At 38.6% G+C, this 22,047-nt stretch overlaps 2 protein-coding genes across 4 annotated transcripts; one reads left to right on the top strand and one right to left on the bottom strand.

The window, feature by feature from the left end:
• Positions 1-7,634: 7,634 nt before the first annotated feature.
• EXOSC3 (exosome component 3) lies at positions 7,635-10,771 on the bottom strand. Its single transcript, XM_050340867.1, has 4 exons — positions 10,505-10,771; positions 10,265-10,414; positions 9,214-9,365; positions 7,635-7,931 (listed from the first exon to the last, which is right to left on the bottom strand). The coding sequence occupies exons 1-4, from the start codon at positions 10,769-10,771 to the stop codon at positions 7,730-7,732; spliced, it is 771 nt and encodes a 256-aa protein (XP_050196824.1). The 3' UTR covers positions 7,635-7,729.
• A 430-nt stretch (positions 10,772-11,201) lies between these two features.
• DYDC1 (DPY30 domain containing 1) lies at positions 11,202-20,463 on the top strand. 3 transcript variants are annotated; one of them, XM_050340868.1, is made up of 7 exons: positions 11,202-11,472; positions 12,698-12,850; positions 12,947-13,066; positions 14,768-14,848; positions 15,782-15,877; positions 17,047-17,102; positions 17,282-20,463. In XM_050340868.1, the coding sequence occupies exons 2-6, from the start codon at positions 12,704-12,706 to the stop codon at positions 17,095-17,097; spliced, it is 495 nt and encodes a 164-aa protein (XP_050196825.1). In that variant the 5' UTR covers positions 11,202-11,472; positions 12,698-12,703; the 3' UTR covers positions 17,098-17,102; positions 17,282-20,463. The 3 variants fall into 3 exon arrangements, with proteins under 3 accessions (XP_050196825.1, XP_050196827.1, XP_050196826.1); XM_050340870.1 differs by lacking the exon at positions 11,202-11,472 and adding an exon at positions 11,615-11,635; XM_050340869.1 differs by lacking the exon at positions 11,202-11,472 and adding an exon at positions 11,727-11,767.
• Positions 20,464-22,047: the final 1,584 nt, after the last annotated feature.

The following is a 22,047-nucleotide window of genomic DNA, read 5'->3' as shown; positions in this document are numbered from 1 at the left end:
TCAGCGGATTTCTTGAGTCACGCGACCGCACTCAAGACCCAACCAAAGCATCAGGAATGACATGAGAAAAGACGCAGCCTCTTCGTCCTTCAGCGATCTTACCGTGCCTACTTTTACACACGGGTTAAGTTACCAGAGCAAGCAGGGATCTCTCAACACGTCAAACCACAAGGGCAGGCATAAGCAGGATTTCAGAGCTCGACACCTCGTGGGGAGGGGAGCCGCAGAGCTCCCGATGGCGAGAGCCGCGGGCCAAAGGGGGGCCCAGCGCGGCCCGACCCTCTCTGCTCAGCAGCGGCAATCGCTGCCGGCTCCTCCCGCGGGGCGCAGCGCGGCCGGACGGGGCAGCCGCCGCCGGGGACAGCCCGTGGGGGGACAGCCCGTGGGGGGACAGCCCGTGGGGGGACAGCCCGTGCGGGGACAGCCCGTGCGGGGACAGCCCGTGCGGGGACAGCCCGTCCCGGTGCCCTCCCGGCCCCGCTCCCACCCCGCGGCCCCGCACTCACAGCGCCGCCGCTCCGGCCCCGCGCCCGCCGGCGCCGCCCCCGGTGCGCTCCGCGCAGGCACCGCGCCCGGCCCCGCTCCGCGCCCTTCGGCCCCGCGGCGCTGGGCACGGGGGATTATCCCCGCCGTCAGCGGATAAAAGCCTCCCGTTCCTTCCCGGAACCCATCGTCCCCTCGCTGAGGTTTTTTTCAGCTTCTGGCTAAGCAAATAAAGGAACGAAATACATTCTGGGATACAGCGCTTAAATATGCAAGGGGGAAAAAAAAAAAAAAAAAAAAGCCCTAATGACTCGAATCCAAGAATGCAGTGAGCTTATCATTCAAGTAATCTGATTAATGGGGCACTTGAAACGTTTACATATATATTGCATTCAAGAATCTACTTGTTCTAGATAAGCCAGCCAATAACGTGTCACAACATCCTTGAACAAACATGCTCTTCAGATGCTTGTGGTCATTAGGCACCGCTCCAGCTAGAAATTCAGGGGACTCGTCTTCAATACCTGGGGACGCTTTCTGTTAACCTGGTACTTAAAAAAAAAACCCAACAAAACAAAACAAATAACAAACAAACAAAAAAAACCAAACAGAAACATAGCAATGACAGAACAGTCTGGTCAGTAACACAACAGCAGCTCAGGAGAATGAATGTAACGCCTCTGATTCCAACAATTCCAACAACTAACCAGAGCCAATGTTTTTCATCATGACCCAAACTTACCTGGACCAAATGTCCTTTTCTTATCTCTCTCTTAACTGGGAGTCACCAACCACTCTGGTTAGACCCGCTCAGTTTATCCCTTCTTTGCAGTTTCTGTTTATCTTTAGTGCATAGCTTGTTTTTCTGAGGAATCTCACCACAAAGCAAGTTCCCTGCTAATTAGAAGCAACAGCATTGTTGACATTCTGATCTAGCACAGATCAAACTGGAGGCAACAAGCCACATGTGTCAGATGCTCCAGAAATCACCTGGGAGCCAGCCCAGGCACCCCAGCAGTCCACTTTGAACACAGGACCATCCTCCACGACCACACTGCCCTGCTCCTACAACAGGGGCACAGCAGCCTCGTGTTGCCAGAAAGCCACATGGAATAGGGGTTCTGCAAGACAGAGCCCTGCTGCAACATGTTGGGTTGTACGTGTCAGAATGGCATGGGCTCAGGCAGTTGCAGGGAGAAGGCTTTAGGTTTTTTTGCCCCCAGTTGTTGCTTTTATCTATACACTTTTTAAGTCAAATGGACTATAAAAAGCACTAAATTCACTCAGCAGCAATTTAAAATAACCTAAGCAAACTCCGTGGCAGAAACAACATTACCAGACTACTTGAAAGAGCAAAGGAATTTGGAAAGATTGAGAATTTGGGGCTGCCATTTTTCCTTGGAAAGATATGAAACACTACCTCTTCTTTTTCTCCTTACTCAGTTGGGAAGATTCTCTGTCAACACAAAACATATGCTCAAGTGGCCTTCTTATGGTTTTTTAAATGCAATCAGGATTAGAATATATGTATCTTTGCATGGTGACACAGCAATTTTTGGAAAAACAGTACGACCAAAAAAATGATCAGTAAATCTTGTCAGCCATCATCACGTAATTAAAACCCTAATTTCTGCAGGCTGTCAACGTTCCTTTCTTCTGAATTTTATAATGGTTGTGGATCCAGCTGTCAACATTTGTCAATAGAACAGCAGCTCCATTATATTTGTTGCCATGGTAAACACACAAACCAAACTTTTTTCCTTAATGATACTTCTGCACATTACACCTCTAGCAAACCTAGCAGCTGGCCTTCACAATTCTCAGGTAGCCAGTATTGCTGTGGGGGAGGGGAAGGAACCACCTATCACAAAATAGATAATCTTTTTAACTAGTCTTTGCTCTGGGTAGGAGTCCATGACAACGCACCAGGCGAGAACAATAAGCAGTTAATTACAGAAGTGACTCTGACCCCATTTGTCCCTATTGTAAAAAGGTTCTGCAAAAAGCAGAAAAACCTGAGCTCACACATCTGGATTCCATCCAAGAATATCGTCCTCCTTTACAAAGCAGCGAAATCCTTTGAATGCATGCACACATCTAGTAGACACAGAACTCAAATATGGGGTCAAAAAAAAATACTGGAATCTAACCTTCTCCACCTACACCTCCAGAAAGGCTACTGTGTTGCATTAAGTGGAGTTGCAACAACAATTACTTTATAAGACTACCTTTCCCTTCATTGCATCAAAAAGGTAATGAAATTTTGGCAGAAAAGTTAAATGGGAATTTGACTTCTTTGGTTTTCTGTTTTTCCTCTTGATAAAATCATATAATGATTTAGTTTTTCCATATACCTATTCAGATGTTATTCACACATTTTTCCTGTTAAAAAAAAAAGACTTTAATAAATTCTCTAACAAGCACACACGGAAAAACAATTCACAGAGCAACAGACACCAGCATTTAATCTTCAAGTTCTCAGGTTTTGAACAGCATTCTTAAAAAGCACAGAGTCCTTCTCTTCCTGCCTTCATAATTCGGTTTTATAACACTTAAACTGAATGAAGACTATCAGTCTGTAAAGTGCTTGTACATCAGTTAATTAAATTTCCCTGGCATGCCTGTGCATAAGTCACCCAAAATGCACTGTATCAGTACCTGTGCTAAAACATGATCTAGCATTACGAAACTTTCAATTCATGTACAGAATGACAAAGCTGTGTGTTATTTCAGAAGTTATTTCTTTTTCTTGTTGGGTCATGCTTCTATAGATCAGCTTTAGACCAAGGCATTGTTGGATAAATGTCTTATATTAAACAAACTGCCTTTTCTGTCAGGAACCAGGACATCTCAAAAGCAACAAGGAAAGACAGTGGTAGACTAAGACAGGATCTAGGTCCTGTGTCTGTAGAAGGATTTCCAGGCTAATTTAAGACTTCTGATACCAAGCTGATAAGGTTGGACGTAGATATAAAAAAATACAGCTTGAACTTGTCACCTGTATGCTAATAAAGGAAAATCCACACAGATGCAGACTGACATAGGTCTCCCATAGGCCAGGCAAAAGCCATCTCTTGTTTGAACAGAGTTGTACAGGGATGTGCTCATGTGGTGGTGTTCTCAACATCATTTTTAGGAAATAAAAATACCAGTCTGTGTACAGCCAGCCTAGACACAGGAACGCAGATTTATTTTAAGTAAGATTAGGGTGAAGTAGTCACCACTACAGGTCTTTTGAAATAAGTTTCACCCACGTGGGCAGTTCCTATTGGAAAACCAAGAGACTGGTGCAACACCCTCCATCTGGACAAGAACAGGAAGGAAGAAGCAGTAAGTCTTTTTAGTGGGTAAACAGAGTCTTGTAACAAATCTCTTTTGCAATAGCAAATGCAAACACTGAATCACTGAATAGCCTACCATTTACAAGACAAAAGATAACCAAAGCCTTTGGAAAGAGCAGATGAGGTCATCAGTCCTCTGACTGTCCTTCAGTCTTTAATATCTTTATGTCAATAGAATCTCTGAGGTCTGTAGTTTTTCCTTCTCTCATTTACTGCAGCGCTACCTATAATGTTATCCTGATTTTTCAGTATTCTGCATTGTCCACTAGGACATTAAGGCCTAGTAAAAAACAGTTATTTTTAATGACTGTTCAAGCCACTAGAATAGTAATCAAGCTTCAGGCTCTATAAGCAAAACCAAGCTCCCAAATACCCTAAAATACTCACATGGATAGCACTCCAAAGGCAGTACCTGCACTTTCGCAAAATCAGGACATCAGAGGAAAACAGTCAATCTGCAGTGGTCTGGGTTAATTGCCTGCAACTATTAGTTTCTATTAAAATCCTGGCACTCAACATGTTTCTAGGTTATTTCTCTTTCAAGTTGTTGGAGTAAAACTGACATGTTGAATTCCTTACTATAGACTTCAAGGGCAGTCATGCATCTTACAATCTACAGAAGTCATATCTTCTCCAGTAGAAGATGAGCTGCTCTTAATACTTAAAATTTGAGAGAAAAATTCAACAGCCTCTTTTGCTAAAAGAATATTCATGTTATAAAACCAAAATAACCCTGGCTTTAGAAGTGTTGATCCAATTTGGGTCATTTTGACAGAACTTGGCTAGGAATCAAATACACATGCCAGCAAGCCTCAGTTCCAACTCCTACTGGTAAGGTTGTAATGAGTAGTTAGGCGCAGTAAAAACTTCTAATCTAGCAGAGCTACAGCCACACTCTAACCACAACCTTAGAGTTAAGCTCTTAATCCTTTTATTACACTAAACTATTTGTCCGTGCAACTTTCTTCTGCTAGAGCAAAATACAAATGTGTTACTATCACACTTAATGTCAACACCACATATCTGCAGTTTGTGTTAGCATTCATTCTTGGTTATTAAAAGCATCAAGCTAGGAAGGGCCTATAGTACAAGCTACCTATTTCATATTTTCAATTTAAAGTTTCCATTTAATTCTGTGTGAACTTTCTTTTTAAGAGGCTGTGCTCGTCTCTGGGAATATGGAATGTGTTCATGTTGACATCAACGTTTACATAACCTTCATCACAACACCTTGAAAGAAAAACAATATAACAAAGCACCCAATGCACAATCAGAGAGTATCTGAGTGACTCTAAATAATGACTTAAACTGACAGTGTTGAGCATCACAGAGAAACGCAACAGAAAGACATTCTACTTAGCAAGGTACATTTCAAGTCCACAGCAACTCTTCTGCAAGTCCTCTTTCCTGAAGCATATGGGTTTATGTGCCTTAATGGGCAGGTGAAAGACTTCCACCAGAAAACATAATTAAATCATAACCAGTCTTTCTTCCTACAATTAAGTTATACCCCATCACCCATCACATATACTTTATACACCAGTCCCCAACACAGAACTAAAAGATCACAAAGGTATCATTTAGATTTTGCCTGAGTATTTTGTTCATTAGATAAAGCTTGTCAAAGGAAGTAATTTGTTTGAGGAATGTTTTCATTTGTCCAAGTAAAAAAAAAAAAAAAACACTACAAAAAAAAAAACCCATAAAACCAAAAAATATTGCCTTCTGTTAGTAATGTGTTTAAATGTACTTACTTTCAAGCCTTTTTCCCCACACTCAACTTGTTCACGTCCACTATCATTTTCTCCTTCTGCATAAATTGTCAAAAACAAACTTAAAGTGTAGCACATACTTTAAATGATTGTGCAGGGGCTGAAACCCAAGAAATTTGTGGTTACGCCATTGTGCTAAATTAAAAACAACCATGATTTTATTGCATTTTGTATCCTGTTCTTAATTTAATTAAGTTTCTATTTGGGTGATCAGCAGTTGACAGTCAAACAGAATGTGTGGTACAAAACAGTATGCTGATTATGCTGAGAACTTTCAAGGTCACCATTTGCTCTGCTGCCCTATCACAACAGCATTTTAAGAAACGGGGATTCTTCCTGTTATCTTGCAGATTAGGCTTGAGACTCAGACTTCTGTGAAAGAAAGGAAGTTGCTCAGGTAAAGGGGAGTGGTAAGGCTAATTTAATTTCAAGCCACAACTCTTCAGGAAATGATCCGTCATTCCCCATTCCTGTGGTTTTACTATTTTGATCCAAGAACGTTCACAGAAAACCATGTTAGCACCCTGAGATCATTTGGCAAATGCTTTTCTGCCTATGCCAGCTATTGTTCCAGTAACAGACAACTGGCAGAGGCCCTGGATAGCTGAAATTGAAAAAAACTCTGGAGAAGAGCAGAGTTAGTGAAATCCTTAATAATTTACAGCTTTTCATGTGTAGTAGGAAATAGATTATAGAACTAAAATGTTTATAGGATATGAAAGTCACTTCACCTGGGAGATGACAGGTGAAAAAAAGATGACTAAAGGTCTACCAAACCAGATGAGCAATGCCCTAAATGCTAAACACGGAGGCCAGTGAAGCCCACTAGAATTCTGAATTGTATCCATTAGATTCAGCTGGAAACCATTGGAGCTGTGCTTTTGTTGAATCAGGGGAAGCCCTAGGTAAGTATATTAGAGATGACTCAGATGAGTGGTTCTGAACTGAAGCAATTTCTAAACGACAGAGATGACAAAGACAACCATATCATCAAACTTCGGATGAAATACAGAATAAACAGGAAAAACTTTGTTTCCACTTCAATTAAGATGGTATTCAGGCTTACTGTAATTAGTCCATTTTTTCTAATTTAACTATTGCTATCAAACTATTTAGCTTATTAAGAACCACAAAACATCATAGATGTACATAACTGCCTAACAGTTGCAACACAGTTCATTAGGTACATACAGTCAAGCTTTTCTCTCACAGGAACCAGAGACCAGTAATCACCCTTCCATTAATTCAGGGGTCTCTTTCAGAAGAACAGTAGCAAACTATTCACATACTAAAATACGCTGAGAACTTACCCTCCTAGAACAGCATCTCCTCTATATGCATGTTGAGGAACTACTACACCAAAAAAGCGTACTATAACTTTTTTCTGAAATGCTGATTTTGTTAAACATTAAGCAAAGCTGTATGGTATTTTCATGCTGGAACTAAAGAAAGTAAATCCAGTGCCTAGAATCAAAAAACACATGACTATTATTATGTCCTAATCACTATCTCCTGAATGCCATTAGGCAAGTTATCTTTTAGTGAAAGTGGTAAGGTCAATATGAGCGTATGTTTGGTCTTATCTGATCATTTGCCTTAACCACCCTATGATTTTTTTTATGCTACACACCCTGTAATTATTTTCTGTTATTCTCCACCTGCACTTCTATTCCCATATTTCATAAAACAGTAAATAATCACTTCATGTGACTGTAGAAATTAGAGCATCTGACCAGAACGAATGAGCCACGGGATACTTTTTGCTACCGTAAGTAAAGATATGTTGTTTGAAGTTTTAATACAACTAAAAAAGCAAAAATATTCTGTTTACAAAATGAACAGTTTTCTTAAAGGAGAGTTAAATAGTTAACACTTCAAAACTCACAGCTAATGAAAGCTTCTAAAGACCATCTCCACATCAGTCAGAAAATTCAGGGCTTCATAATCACAAAAGTGAGTAAAAACAAAGTTCCTAAGCAAGATAAGAACAAGCTGAGTGGATAAAGAAGGGAAATGAACAACAACCAAGTCAAAAGACTTCATTTAAAAAATGTCCTTTAATACAAATCTGAATACAAAAATAACAAAAACACCCTACAGTCATCGCAAACAAATCCTCAAAGTTTTCTCTCATCAGTTGCCCGACAATTTGGCAAGTGCTTGTCTTCTCTGTTCTGCAGTCATATACTCAGAGGCTTCCAAAATATTCACTATAATTAAAGTCTGTTGAACTGTTTTTGCTTTTACCCATATTCTTCCATTCATTCCCAGCACCATCTCAAATGGGTATAATTGTGACAACTCCTGAATTATTTCACATTTGGGAGCCAAGAGTCTGTAAATAAAAACAAAACAAAGTCAGAGGAAGAAGTGCTTACGTTTACAGACACCACATTGTTATCATCAGTAACACCAACTGCTGTTATGGCAGCTACTAAAGCAACACCAAAAGGTAAGATGATCAAGTTGAATATACATTCAAAACAGTAACACAGTATCAATATATTCACCTAAAAAATACAAGAATTGTGAATTGAGCAGGGTTTTTTCCTAATTAAGATTTGGACCTGACCAAATTTAAATAAATTGATAGTGTTATAGGAATTGTATGATTTAATAAAGTCTAAAATTACACTCTTTGACAAAGTGACATTCTTAAAGTGCTGCTATTTATAAATTTGATGCCCAAGAGGCATCTGTCAAAACAGGACTTCCTTCCTACTTCAGGAGACAATATTAACAGCAGTGAACAGACTACTTTATTAGCTGGTAGCATACTGAAAAAAGAAATTCTCAAGAATACTGGAATATGTCTAGGATTAAATCAAGCTTGAACAGCTTCATAAAGACGAAAAACATATCAGGATTTACCAGTTTACTTGTAATATACTCTTATTGCTTTACTTACATACAGACAAAATTGGAAAACAAAGAGAATGGCTGCAAAAAGTCTTTGTATCAGTTCACACTGACTTCTGATGAGACATATAAACCAAACAAATAATTACAGGTGTGAACACTGGCTCTACATCTCCACATTGCTTATTCAAAGAACAATACTAAACAAGAAAAACCCATCCAAAAGGCAACAAAAAAGCTTAACTATAATTTATCCATATAATAATCTGGTATTTCTTGATAGTCACAAAAAATCTTGTCTTTACATCAGGATGAGAACCTCCAGACTCCTTTAATCAGCTGTCAGCAAAATATACATCCCCACTATTCCATTAAGCAGAAAAAGTAGAGTAAGCATTTCCATTTTTTAAAGTCCAAGGTAGTCTGTACATACCTGAAGCACTATCCTGAATGTTTGATTTTGGAAAATAAAGCTAGCTAGGACACTAGCTTTATTTCCCATACTGCCTTGGCAACCATGTGACTCTTTTTTAAACAGGTCATGCAACACCATATAGAAAAGCATCTAAATCTCTTAAGAGGACAAATAAATGCTTCTTCTAGGTCAATATTTATATTCAGCACAACTGGTATAAATGCACTACAAGAACTACACACACTGATTACCAAATTGTCCACACTGCTCAAAGGGAGCAACTAGCAAATCCTACCTACCGTATGACATATTAGAGCAACTACTTACGCTTCCTAGTACTTACTTTCTTATTAGACCTAGGGAAACTTTAAAGAGGAAGCCATCTTGTCCAATTATTCCCATTCCACTTGATTTTCCACTGCTATCTATACAGACCATCTCTGGTTCCATGTCTTTATTTGCTACAAGGAACTGACCATAAATAAGATCTCCAACCTAAACAAAGCAGTGTCAAAAAGCAAAAGAGAAGATCATACTGTGCATTTGTAACAAATATTGATTATTGATAAAGATCCTCTAGTGAGGCAACAAAATACATTTAAAACAGTGATGATAGAAAAATAAACCGGTATATTACAAATCTTAATTTTCTCTTCTTCTACTAAAGACAGTATCTTCCCTGAACAATTCTCTTGTACCACTACTGGAATTTCTAAGATAAAAGGACAGAATTTTATGAGTTACATAACTCTGTTCTTTTTAAATACGATATACGAAATCCTCTTTCTTCAGACTCTGATGATATTAATAACCTAAGCAACCTGCTCTTGTAATCATATATCAAAACAAAAATATTCACACCCAGCTATTTGTTTTTCTTTACATTTTTCTTCCATTTTGACGTTCTGGTGATGATATTTCATCAGAGCGCAGAAACTGTAGCATGCATGTGCCACACAACTGTTTATAACAGTGTCATCAAAAAAATCAAAACAGACACAAACATTTTATACCAGAATCACAGGGCATAAAAGCTTGCTTTAAGACCTTAACTTCATAGTGCCCCTTTGGATGCACGTTACCCACGAGTTGCATCTGCTAGTGGCAGTATTATGGGAAAATTAAAACGCGAGGGCAAGGAAGCCTATGACCTGACAGAGACCAAACCACACCAGTTACAGTGCTATTAAAGAAACACCTGAAATCCCGCAGCCTAATCGTGCAAAAACCTGCGAGGAGGGCCCAGGCGACATCACTACAAGCAGACCTGCACTCCCCCTTTTACGCGCGGCTTACAAAAACGCTTCTAAACTAAGAGAAGCTACTAAAACGCATCGGAAGCTCCACCGAACGCCACGGCTACAGCATCGCGGCCAGCTCACCAGCTCACCCACCTGCACGTTGGGCCTGTTCCTCTTGGTGGCGCCCTCGAAGGCCAGGTAGGACAGGGAGGCGGGCTCGCTGCCGCCCACGTCCAGCTTGAACACGTCCCCCGCCTTGGCCGTCACGATCCCAATGACGTGGTCACCCTTCACCGGCACGTACTGCAACGGGGCACACACGGGTCAGGGGTTTCACATACACAAACAAACAAACAAAGAGCCAGACATCCCCCGGTCCCCCCGCGCCCTCACCCGCTTCTGCTGCGAGTCCACCCAGTAGGCGCCGGGGCCCGCCGGCCGGTGCCGCAGGAGCCCGCACTTGGTGACCAGCAGCCCGGCCCCGCTCCGCCGCAGCCCCGGCCCGCACAGCAGCCGCCCCGCGGGCGCCGCGCCCGTGCTCAGCCGCAGCCGCTCGCCCTCCGCGTCCTCGCCGTAGTGCGCGGGCAGCAGCAGCAGGTCCCCCGGCAGCACCACCTGCCCCACGCAGGCCTCGGCCGGCCGGCCGCGCTCCCCCGCCATGGCCGCGCCGCCGCGGGGCTGCCTGGGCCGGGCGGCTGCGCTCTGTGTGCGACAGCGACACCGCCCGGCCGGCACCACTCACCGCCCTCGGTCCCGGGACGGGGGGAGCCGGCTGGCTCCCTGCTTCCCACGGAGCTCCATCGCTGCCGCCACCGGCTCCCTGCTTCTCACGGAGCTCCATCGCTCCCGTGCAGCCTTTCCTTCAGGGAAGCAGTGCTTCTGCAGCCTCCCATTTGTGCCTGGGAACCGCTGAGATAATGTGAGCGCCGTTAAGCTTGGGAGTTAATACCCGTCCTGAATTAATTCTTCTAGCTGCTGTTGTTCGCAGCGTTTCTTAATACCTAATTAGAAGTTTGCCAGTAAAGCAAACAACTGGTCAAATTTGAGGTGAATATCAGCCGAGGAAAAAACACCACTCTGCCTTAAAGCTGGAAGTTCAAACTCCATAATAAAGCGTTTATTGAAAAACGCACCCTGTACTCGGCTACCAAGTTCTTCTTCCGTGTTAGCTCAGGTTCCTTTTGCTAAAATCCTAAGAATATTTTCTTCCCTGAACTGCTTTCTAGTCTTTATTTACGTGTCCGCATGCATTTATACACAGATGTGTATAATCCCCGAAATTAACGGAGAAGGATCAGCGCCTTGCCAGTTGATTGCAGACAGGGCTGGGGCGAAGATGTTGTCGGACACCCCCTTCTGTTGTGAGTGGAAACCGGTCACGGAGAGACAGCGTCAAGCGCATCGTTCCAGCTGGGTTTTTCCCTGGGATACACCCCCAGGGACCGCGGGAGGCGCTGTTGCGAGGCTCGCAGCGCTGTTGCGGGGCAACCCCGCGCGTCCGGGCGGTGCCGGAGCGGCTGGGAGGTGGTGGCAGCCCTTGGGCTGGGCCGGGCGGTGGGAGCGGGTCGGGCTAGGGCTGCTGTACCGGGGCTCCGGCGGCTACTGTCGGGGGCAGCAGGAGTAGAGCTACTCTCCGAGGGAAGGAGATGCAAAGAGGTGCCTATACCGCGTCCGAGTAACGCGCCTGCTCCTCCCAGGAAATCCACGCACCAGGCACAGGGATAAGCAGCAGACCCGCCCTGCCTGTAGTGTAGGGGAAAGGCGGAGGCCCCGCCGGTGTTTAAACAGAGCCCGGGGGCGGAGGGCGTGGGTGGCGGTGCAGGTGAAAAGGGGCGGGATAATCCAGGTGTGTTTGTGTTCGCCGGTTCTCGCTGCTCGACCTGGGCTCGGCTGCCTCAGGAGCCGCCGTACAGGCAGAGGGTGGGGTGGAATTTACGCCTTTGCCACCGTGCCTAGGGCAGTGCCAAGAGCCTGGGCTCTCTGCCCCACCAGGGCTGTGCCAAAGGGTTTGAGCGCCCTTGGCAGAAAATGAAATGTCGCGTTTGCTGAAACAGGACGAGTAAAACCTCGTGTGTGCTCACAGGATGGTGCCTTTCATGACTATATAGATTAGTTGCTTCAGATCCTGGTCTTGCATATATACCTTAAAGGCAACTATGTTAGTTCAAACTAAAATCTACCCTTAATCATTCACAGTACTTCACGGTTCTTAGAAGCTTTATATACAGATATTCAGTGTCCTGTTGTGCTTTTGAGGTTTTTTTTTTTTTTTTGCTATCATGTAGACCTAGAATTACTAACATATTTCTAAGTAGTTTGTGAAATATACATATCTAAACAATAAGAGGAGGAGTTGAACTGTTTTTCTGCAGTGACTGGTGTAACTGACCTATCACTGGAGCTTATATATAACTAAACCAATACTAAATTTAAGTAACTTTCTTAAGTAACTTTCTTGTATGAATTGTAAGGTTCATAAAAAGTAATGTCATATTCAGAGTTAACTGTCTGAGACAACAATTTTTTTAACACCCCTAATTTAATTCTGTTATTGATGGTTAATATCTGTCTGTTTCTTGTTAGTAGGTTTGGATGGAGTCTCAGTATCTAAAGCAATGCCTGGGAGATTGCTTGAAAAAGGGACTGGCAGAGGTTGTGGAGCATCGGCCAGCAGATCCAATAGAGTATCTTGCACACTGGATTTACAGTTACAGAAGAAACTTAGATGAAGAAAAAAAGGTGGATTCAACTTAGGCAAAAAAAAAATCATTACAATATAATTGATGTAATATATCTCTCTTTTTAAAAATTGCTTCTATGTTATCTCTGAAATAGAGAATGTTGGAGAGGGCTGAACTGGAACAAGAACGGCAGGCAGCACTAGCAGAGCTTGAAATATTAAGAAAAAGGGAGGAAGAAGCAATGATCCAGCAGAAACTTGAAGAACAACGTCAGGTTAATAATACTTAATAATACATAGCTCTAAATAGCATATGGTGCTGTGGCATCTTGTAGTTCTTTCTGTACTTCCAATCTATAATGATTTTGATAAAGTTGGCATAAAACAAAAATTTTAATATCACTTTTCTGAATAACTAAAATTATTAGTCATTAGGGTAGGAAAGCTTACTATGCAGTAAAATGTTATTAAAAATGAAGACACTTCAGGTGTAAAGAAACCAGTATAAGACTTACATAAGAAGTAGCTGAAAATAAGTAGACTATCCTCTATATTTAATTATGAGTAAGAGCTGGTACATATAAAGCTAAAAATCATTGCAAAAATGCGAAGAGATCTGAGAGCAATAACTAATCATTGTCTCAAGCTGCTTCAGTGTAGCATCAGTAATGCAAAAAAAGTTGATGAGAATGTATACACAATTAGAGAGTCCTGAAAATGGCTGGGAATCAATGAATGAAGATTGCTTATTTAAGCAGTATGTTTAACCTGATGCAGTGAGGTGCCTTCTTCTTTCTTTAGCTACCTGAGCTTTCTGTTGGCATAAAGTAATTAAAATACTATGCTGTCTGGACTTAGGAGAAATAAATATAACATCTCTGTTTGTAGCTATTCTTTGTAAAGGAGTCGTGTGAACTTGATAACACATGTAAAACCTCAGTGTTGTGGTGGTGGTGTTGACTTGATCTGATTCGGTATTTTTCCGTGGCTGACATTCACAATGTTAAAAGTATAACTTTGAATTTGTGCTGCTCACATTATGCCCAGTTCCAGGGTAAGATGCATTCATTCTATTTTGCCTGCAATTTTTAAATTTGGGATTTCCTAATTTGCAGGCCAGAAGTTACATACTGAAGGATTTAATGAGTGTTTTAAAATAGTAAATAGAAATAAGAATATAAGATTGTGTCTAGAGATATTTCACAGAGAATTAAATAAATAATTTAATATATATTATGGAAAAAATATTTAACAATACTCACTTTAGATGCATTTTTTTAATCTAACAACTTTGTCTGTAGTCAAATACTCAGGCAAATTTTGATTTTACATACCAAAAAGGAACATGAAAACTAGTTACAATAATATGACCATATTTGTTATATCTGTTCACAAAATGCAAGAGCAAACAGTATTCTCTAGTGCTGTTGAATATAAATACTTAGATTATGAAGTTTCTGAAGTTTTGATGCAATAGGATTTATGCTTACAAATAATAAACGCTTTCTATTAGATGTTTCCAATTGAAAATACTAAAGGTTTCTGATGGACATGATTAATGTTAATGACATTACTTACCAGTCTCTTCTATAGATCTGATACTATATTGATTTATCCATCTGTGCTAGATGCTTTACAAAGTACTAAAGAGCTTAATCCAAAGTATAGGAGATAACTAACATAGACTGATAAAGAGCATGTGGAATGAGACAGCATCCAAAATGTGTACACTAACTTCGGTGAACTATCTCCTTCCTCTTGGTAGTAAAGCCTTGTTCTCCATGAGAGCCTAAAACTTCTGAAACTCTTGAGCCAGACTTTCTGAAAGGACTTTCTTACTAACATTGCAGTTAGGTTTTATGCTTCCTTTTTGTTTTATTTGCAATTTCAGTTATAAAATGCATTGTAAGCAATGTAGTGGAAATATGAATGTGGTTTTTTTCTTTTTAATTTATCCTTTCTTAAACTGACTTCAGGCTGAGTTGGAGAAAGAACGTGAGAAGATGGAACTACAGAGTAAAGAAGAAAACATGCAGTTGCAGCAGGAAGATCAAAAGGTTTAAGCCAAAGCTTAGTTGGTAGTTTGAAAATACCATGAATCAGCCATCTTTTCTGGATGCAGGCATCAATTACGGAAACACATGGCAGAAGCTCATGAGTTTTGAATTAACATATAATTTATAAAAAAAATGTAAATGGGGGAAAATGTCTAATACCTTGTTTTTACAGTCTGGATTTTTTTCCTGAACTTTGGTCTGTTCTATTTGGTTAATTAGTATATATTCAGAGCAGAGCATAAATTTATTGCAAAATTTAATATAGGGCCATTTAAGCTGATGCTTCCACATTCCTTCATGGCATTTATGAGAAAGTTATAACAACATAAGCACATCTAACTTAAGTATTGAGACAGTAATGCTTTACAGAGTGTATGTGTAAAGTCCATTTGTTGTACCTAGAAAAGGAACTGTGGTTTGGCATTGTGATGTCTCTTGATTCTGAGATCTTCCTGGTGCATGGGAATTTATACTAACAGAAGAGTGTGTAAACAGATGTCTGAGTCTTTTAATCCGGTCTTTTAATGCTACTTCAGTAAAAACATAGACTGATAATTGACATGTTTATCTCAATAAAGCTTTTAAATGTGAATATCTCTTAAATTTATGTGGAGCACATAATATTTTAGAAGTACCTAAGTTTTTAGTGCGCTCTGTTAAAATACTGCCAGAACATAACTGTAGAAAGACGAGCGCATGAAAGTGACAGAAAAAAAGAATATATAGAAATTTGAACTAAAATTACTGTTATTAAAAAAAGTAAAAATAATTTTAAGCATACAAAGACCATATTCACATACTAACAAATTTAGTAGTACTTACCTAAAGTGTTTTCCTTATATTGATACATCATATCTCTTTAACATAAAATATTCTCTGTAGATTTCATGACATGGAACATTTTTAACTGAAAACTGGTTTTCATTACCATAGGAAGATGAAAAGACAGTATCTGAGCTTACAGATAGACCTGGAACACCTGATTTGACCAAAACTGAGGAGGAGCCAGATCAGAGTGGACAGCCTGAGGTAAGTGTTTAGAAAGAGATTACAAACTAATGATTCTCACAGATTTGCTTTTCTGTGCTGACCTATCAAAGGTTTAAACTGTTATTGTTTCTCTCCAATGGCTTTAAGGGATGGTATTTTGACCACAACCTCCAAACTGCCCATAGCCTGTTCTCTAGAACAAGTTAAGCCATTCTAAGTTTTTAATTCCTTTTATATTTCACAGTCCAAGGAAATGAGAGAACATGAATCAGCCTTCATTTAAAGCAAGGCAAGGCAGTGCTTTTAACAGATGATGCCAACTCCTGCAAAATCACTCAACTTTGAATATTCATTGGTCATAAAGATACTGATACCTGTCCAACATTTTCCAGTTAGAGTATTCCGAGTGTGATAACTTGAGCTTGATATACTAGTTTTAGTACATCATTAGCAGAAAGCTTTTTCCTTTATTGACTTTAATAGTTTGCTCACTTTATTTCTGGTCTCAGTAGTGTAATTCTAGCTCAAAATTTATAGTGATATTAATGTGCTTTATGCTAAATCTACTTTAATAGCAGCCTGTTTTATGAATGTTCTCTAAATATATTGTTAACATACTTATGACTATTCTTATGGTCAGGTTTTCACAGGTGTTTTATCCACTAGGGTAAATCAGATGAATTCTTAATATCTCATATAGCCCCAATTTTTCTAATTTTCTGATAATTGCATATGAAAATTATTCTTGAGGCTTCAGGCATATTTTATGTGTTCTTAAACAAGCAAATTGCAAAACCAGAAGTGAAAATAACTAGTAAATGTACCTGCTGCTTTTTACATGTGCATCTTCCAAGTTTTCATGCATAAAGTTGTTTAAAGTTAGATTACATTTGCCTTTGGTAATGTTGAGGTTTTACAGTTATATGTTTGTTGAATTAACCTAAAAGTTAAGAACAGTCAATAAAATAAAATATATAGACCTTTACTTTTGAAACAATTCTGCCCTCAGAATCACAATGCTTCATCCAGATTCGCTGGATTTTATAATGAGTCTGGTGATAACATTCATTGTATTCCACTGAATGAAAGAATACATTATTATACCGATGAGTACCAACATGTCTATCATGTGCAGTTTTTTCCTGTTTTTCTTTTTACAAAGTGCAGTAAATTCTGGTAAGTGATAGAATTTTTTTGTTGTTTTTTAGAGTACAACAGATCTCCCAGCAGAAGCAGAAGAAAGTTCCGAACTGACCTGAAAGCAGTAAATATATTTTCTCCTCATTACTTGCTTATCCTGAAGTGTAGTATCTTGATTTATGTATTTTATACATAGAAGTGATTTATATACCTGTTGTTTCAGTGTTTTTGTTTTCAGGGTGTTTGTGTAAAGTCTGTTAATTCTGGGATTGATTCTTCCTTTTTGTTCTTAAACCATTGTAGGTAGCATGTCTGACTTGGAAGAAGAAAACTGCAATTGAAATGAGAGCAGCAAATAGATTTTCTGTGTATTGCACATTGATACTTCAATTGTAACCATAATAAATACAGACAAAATTAATGTGTTAGTATTATTTGAGGGTAGATGCTACAGTACTATAATTTGAATCAATATCAAAAGAAATATTTTTGAAAAGAGATTTTTCAAGAATTTGAATGGTTTCTGATAGAAAAAGGAAATGCTCCACAGATTAGAAGATGAAGAGAGAGTTCTGCACATCAAACTAGATGTAAAAATCTAATCAGAAGATTTTTCCAACGTATTTGGAAGAGATCAGTTTATCTGCACCTCAGTTGACAGACATACTAGAAGATCTTCTCTTAGAAATTATTAGGTGATTTTTGTAGATCTGGGTGCTTGCTCTTGGCTTTATAATAACCTTTACTGCGTATTGTGTGATCCTAGGTGAGCTGCGTCTGCATATCGGTTTTGGTTAGTCAATTTTTTAAATCTTTTTTTTGCATTTGTCTTGAATTTGTAAATCAACAAGTGAAACCTATGTTGTCTTTACTAAATACCATTATTATTTCTCAAAGCTTCACTTCTAAAGAGATTAAGAACAATATTTAACTTGATCCATAGTTATCTATAAAAATAAGTTTTATAATCCTTAGAGATGCATTAATTTTTATAAGAACAGATGTCTGTGATCACTGATATTTTGGTAGAGGACGTCATTATAAATGAATTAATTATAAATGAAAAAGACATCAGCATTAAGAAATCCTTCAATAAAATGTGCCTTTATGTCTCAGTGTCTTCTAATACAGGTTATTTGGATAATTAACATTAAGTCATTGCCAATATTGTATAATGAAAATATCTTTTATTACAAATTCAGTCTGTAATTAATGCATTCACAGTATTCTTCAGTTCTGGGATGAAATAGATTTTTGTGTTAATTTCACTTTAATTCTTTTATATTATTGCTGGCTGTAAGGGTTTTGCTATCTTTGACAAACTTAAAAAAATATATACTACACAGGCAAAGGTCAATTGCATAATTATTTTTTTGCTCTGCATAACTTTTGTTCATGTAGGTCATACTAAGCATAATTCTCTCTGTTTTTAAAAATGTAAGCACTAATGACTTTTAGTATAGTAGTATATTATTTTCCCCCTAAAAAATGAAATATACATTCTTTAAAATTTCTTGTGCCCTTTTTTATTACTCCATTGCTTTTTGAGTGCTTTTAACTAGCATGTCTTACATGAATAACCTTAAAATCAAAAGAGAAAAGTGTCACTCTGCCAGGTTTAAATACTTAGAAATGTTTATATAACCTTTGAATTAATGAAAAATGGAACTGCTTTTGTGACTAGGTGGTCAGGCTTTCTATCTACATTTAATCTGCATTGGTATAGGTTTGAAATCTCTGTGATAGTCAAGAACCTTTTTGGTGGCATGAATATGCCCTTATGGTTGACACTGATTTTGTGGTAAACTGATTTTGTCACAGTTTATGATTATACTATTTTAACTGCTACTAATAAATATAATTTTAAGGACCTGCTTTAAGATACTGCAGTTCTAATTACATCTGTTAACACTGTAGGCACAGCAGCTTCCTGTGCCAGTTTCAAAGGGATGGAGTAATTGGATAAATAGATGGAGGTTCTCTTATGAGCCAGTATGTATAACTGTGCCTTCCACTTTAGAGTAAAATTTTTAAGAATTGGTAAGTACCTCATGTCCATTTACATTTTATGTCCAATCATGTTGACTACAAAAATTTCAGCCTTCATACAGCCTTCAAATTCAAGACAGTGTTTTAAAACATGCTAAGAAATAATTTTAATAACATGTGCCCTTCATGTTTTTTTTAATCTTTTCATAGTATTTGTATCTTTGTTTGATTTTTGTTATATGTGTCCACTAGAGTGCATCCTAAATAAGCACACTGGAGGCTCTGTCAGTTACAGACCATGAAAACTGCAACTAATGTTTGTCATTTTGTTTATTTTTAACTGACTTTTTCTTTGTAATCCTGCAGTACATATTCCCCATTTTTCTTTCAAAATAGGAATTGAATTTTTGGATGGAAACTCTATCAGAAAATGTTTTAGTAAGGGTCAAAATAAAATGGTAGATTCCAATTTACCTGTTCCTTTGCTGTTATGTACAGAAGGTATTGTTCAAATGTTATTTGTAGGAATTCCCGTTTCTTCAAGATTTTATGTGCATAGACATAGTGCATTATTCACCTTCTGCAGCTTTATAGGAATTTCATTATGGGACAAGAGGGTAGACAGTTCTTGGCTCAGTGCTTTCTTGAGGTGCAAACTAGCCTGTAGGTAACTTGGAAATGTAGTTCATGACAAAGATGGCTTCTGCTTGGGTGTCTAAACCTGAAGGGAAAACTAAGGCAGCTTAAAATAATTTTTGCCTGCTCTTTCTGATCTTTCACCTTCTCTGGAGTTTAGCAAGCTAGAGCCTGGAGCAGGAAGAGAACAGGGGAGAAGATAACTATTCTAGTTACTTCACATGATGTGATTTCAGAAGTGTTAATAGAGTTTAACCTCTGCATGAAATCTAAAGTTGTATATTGAATAAAAAGAAGGCAATTACCTAATGTAACTTCTTCTATAGCTTCCTTTGAATACATTTTTGTGGAATGAAGAAGATGGTGTTCAGAGGCACATGATAGAAACTGTCATGGAAAAATAAGGTGCTAAATACTGAATAAGATTTATGAAATTGTCATTTTTCCTTTCTTCAGAATAAGAACAGTCTTATTCAAGCTGCTATCAGACCATGTACAGATCCCTCTCAGAATGTGCAGATAGTAATGTGCCCATTCACAGCTGTTCCCATTCCAACAATACTGAAGCATAAGGATGAAAACAGATATGAAGCCCAGAATAGGACAAAATGATTCAGATTAATTATCAGTCTGCTCACAAGGATGGTAGCTCAACTCTGCAATGTAAGAAAGGAGAAATACGTGTTGCAGCTAGCACATATTAACGTTATCTTTTAACAGAATGGACTTTATTAGGTTTCCTGCCCCCTTTCTTATGATGGATGGTTTTCACAGTCTAAAGGAACTAACTTATCTTTTTGTAAGCAAAAGCCTTATACAGTAATTTGCTAATGGGAATGGGAGCCAGATGAATTGCTTTGGATTAAGTGTAAAATTAAGTTCCTCTGAACTTTGCTAATACAGTTTACTCACATTTGAAGTCAACTATTAACAACTGTACTTCTGTGAAGTTTTTCCTGTACTTAGGTTAGAAAAAGAACAGCGTTGTCTATTGACTACAGCTAGAAAAGAGATTCTAAACCTGTTGTTTGCTGATAAGGACTGATGTACTTATTTTAAAATATCTTAACAGTACACTTGTTTGCTTTTTTGGTTTTGTATTTGTGGTGGGGGTTTTGGGTGATTTTGATTTTCTTTGGTATTTTTTACTTTGTTTTGGGGAGGGTTCTGTTTGGTTTTTGGGGGGGTTCAAAAACTTTTGTTTGTTTTCTAGCACTGACATTATAATCCTTCATGCAATCATTGTGCTTTATACTTGTGTATTTGTTATAACTAATATAATGGAAGAAGTTATACTATTATAAACATTTACATAAACATATATATAGGCCAACATTTATTGGTCTAATAGAGAAAGGGATAAAGGCCAGGTAGAGGACAGTGCCATTTAACTGAGCTGTCACAGTGTAGCAAACTTTTTAAGAAGTTAAGCAGAAGACTCACTGCTGGAATTTGAGAGTTCTCAGATGTGTATATATAACTTAAATGCTGTGGATCTTCCCTGCTAATCTGCACCTCATAGAATCATTCTAATTAACCAAAATCAGTGTTTAACTTGGATCAGATATCAGAATTCTTGTAATCTATGCTATGTTGTATTTGAAATAAATTAGAAGGTGCTACATCATGAAAAATTAGGTTCATTAGGGCCTGTGTGAAGATACTGAGTGTTTCCATTTTATCTTTAGTTGTAGGTCATCCAGAATCAATGGCCAGAAATTGAAATGATTTTATTATTAATATCAGGCATGCTTGTATTATCACCTGAAAGTAAATCCAAGGCATACAGTCAAGTAATATACTAAGCAGAGAAGTTACCATTTGCTTCTTGATTAATCTTACTTACCTGTCACAAAGGCTGTATTGATGTCTCTGTACTGATAAGAAATATATACCTCACTAAATATCCAAATTTTCCGCATTAGTTAGCGTCTGGTGTAATTTAAAATTTGTGTGCTTTAAATGATGATGTGAAGCTTGGGCTTGATTTAGAAAAAGAAATTGATATTTAGGCATATCATGCCACAGTTATCTGGATAATCTTAGCCTCTCAAAGGAGTATTTAGAAGGTTTAGGAATCTTTTAATGAACTCTCTGAGGAGCTTCTGCTACTTTCTGCATGTTGTCATTCATGAATTTTAACAGAAGTTGCTATCATAAAAGTTTTGGGGCTTTTTTCCTCACAATCTTGGGAAAAGTGAAAAATGTGACTTCAGTTTGATGCAAGAGCCCACTGGTGTTTGAGTTCAGCAAATTGTTTTTTGGAAAAAAGAAATTATTTTATTCAGTGGCTCCTCTATAATTTAGACAGTGTCTAGCAGATTCCAGATAAAGAAATTGGTTTTTCCTATGGGAGGAGGATGAAGTATGTTTGAACTTGATTAGTATTTTGATTAGACTGGTTTTTGTAATGAACTGAATCATATTTTCAGCTCTATTATAAA

This window comes from Myiozetetes cayanensis, unplaced genomic scaffold (assembly GCF_022539395.1).
Source record: "Myiozetetes cayanensis isolate MyiCay16 unplaced genomic scaffold, myiCay2020 scf10, whole genome shotgun sequence".
Lineage (NCBI taxonomy): Eukaryota > Metazoa > Chordata > Aves > Passeriformes > Tyrannidae > Myiozetetes > Myiozetetes cayanensis.
Note: the sequence above shows the minus strand (reverse complement) of the source record. Positions and strands in the feature narration are given on the sequence as shown.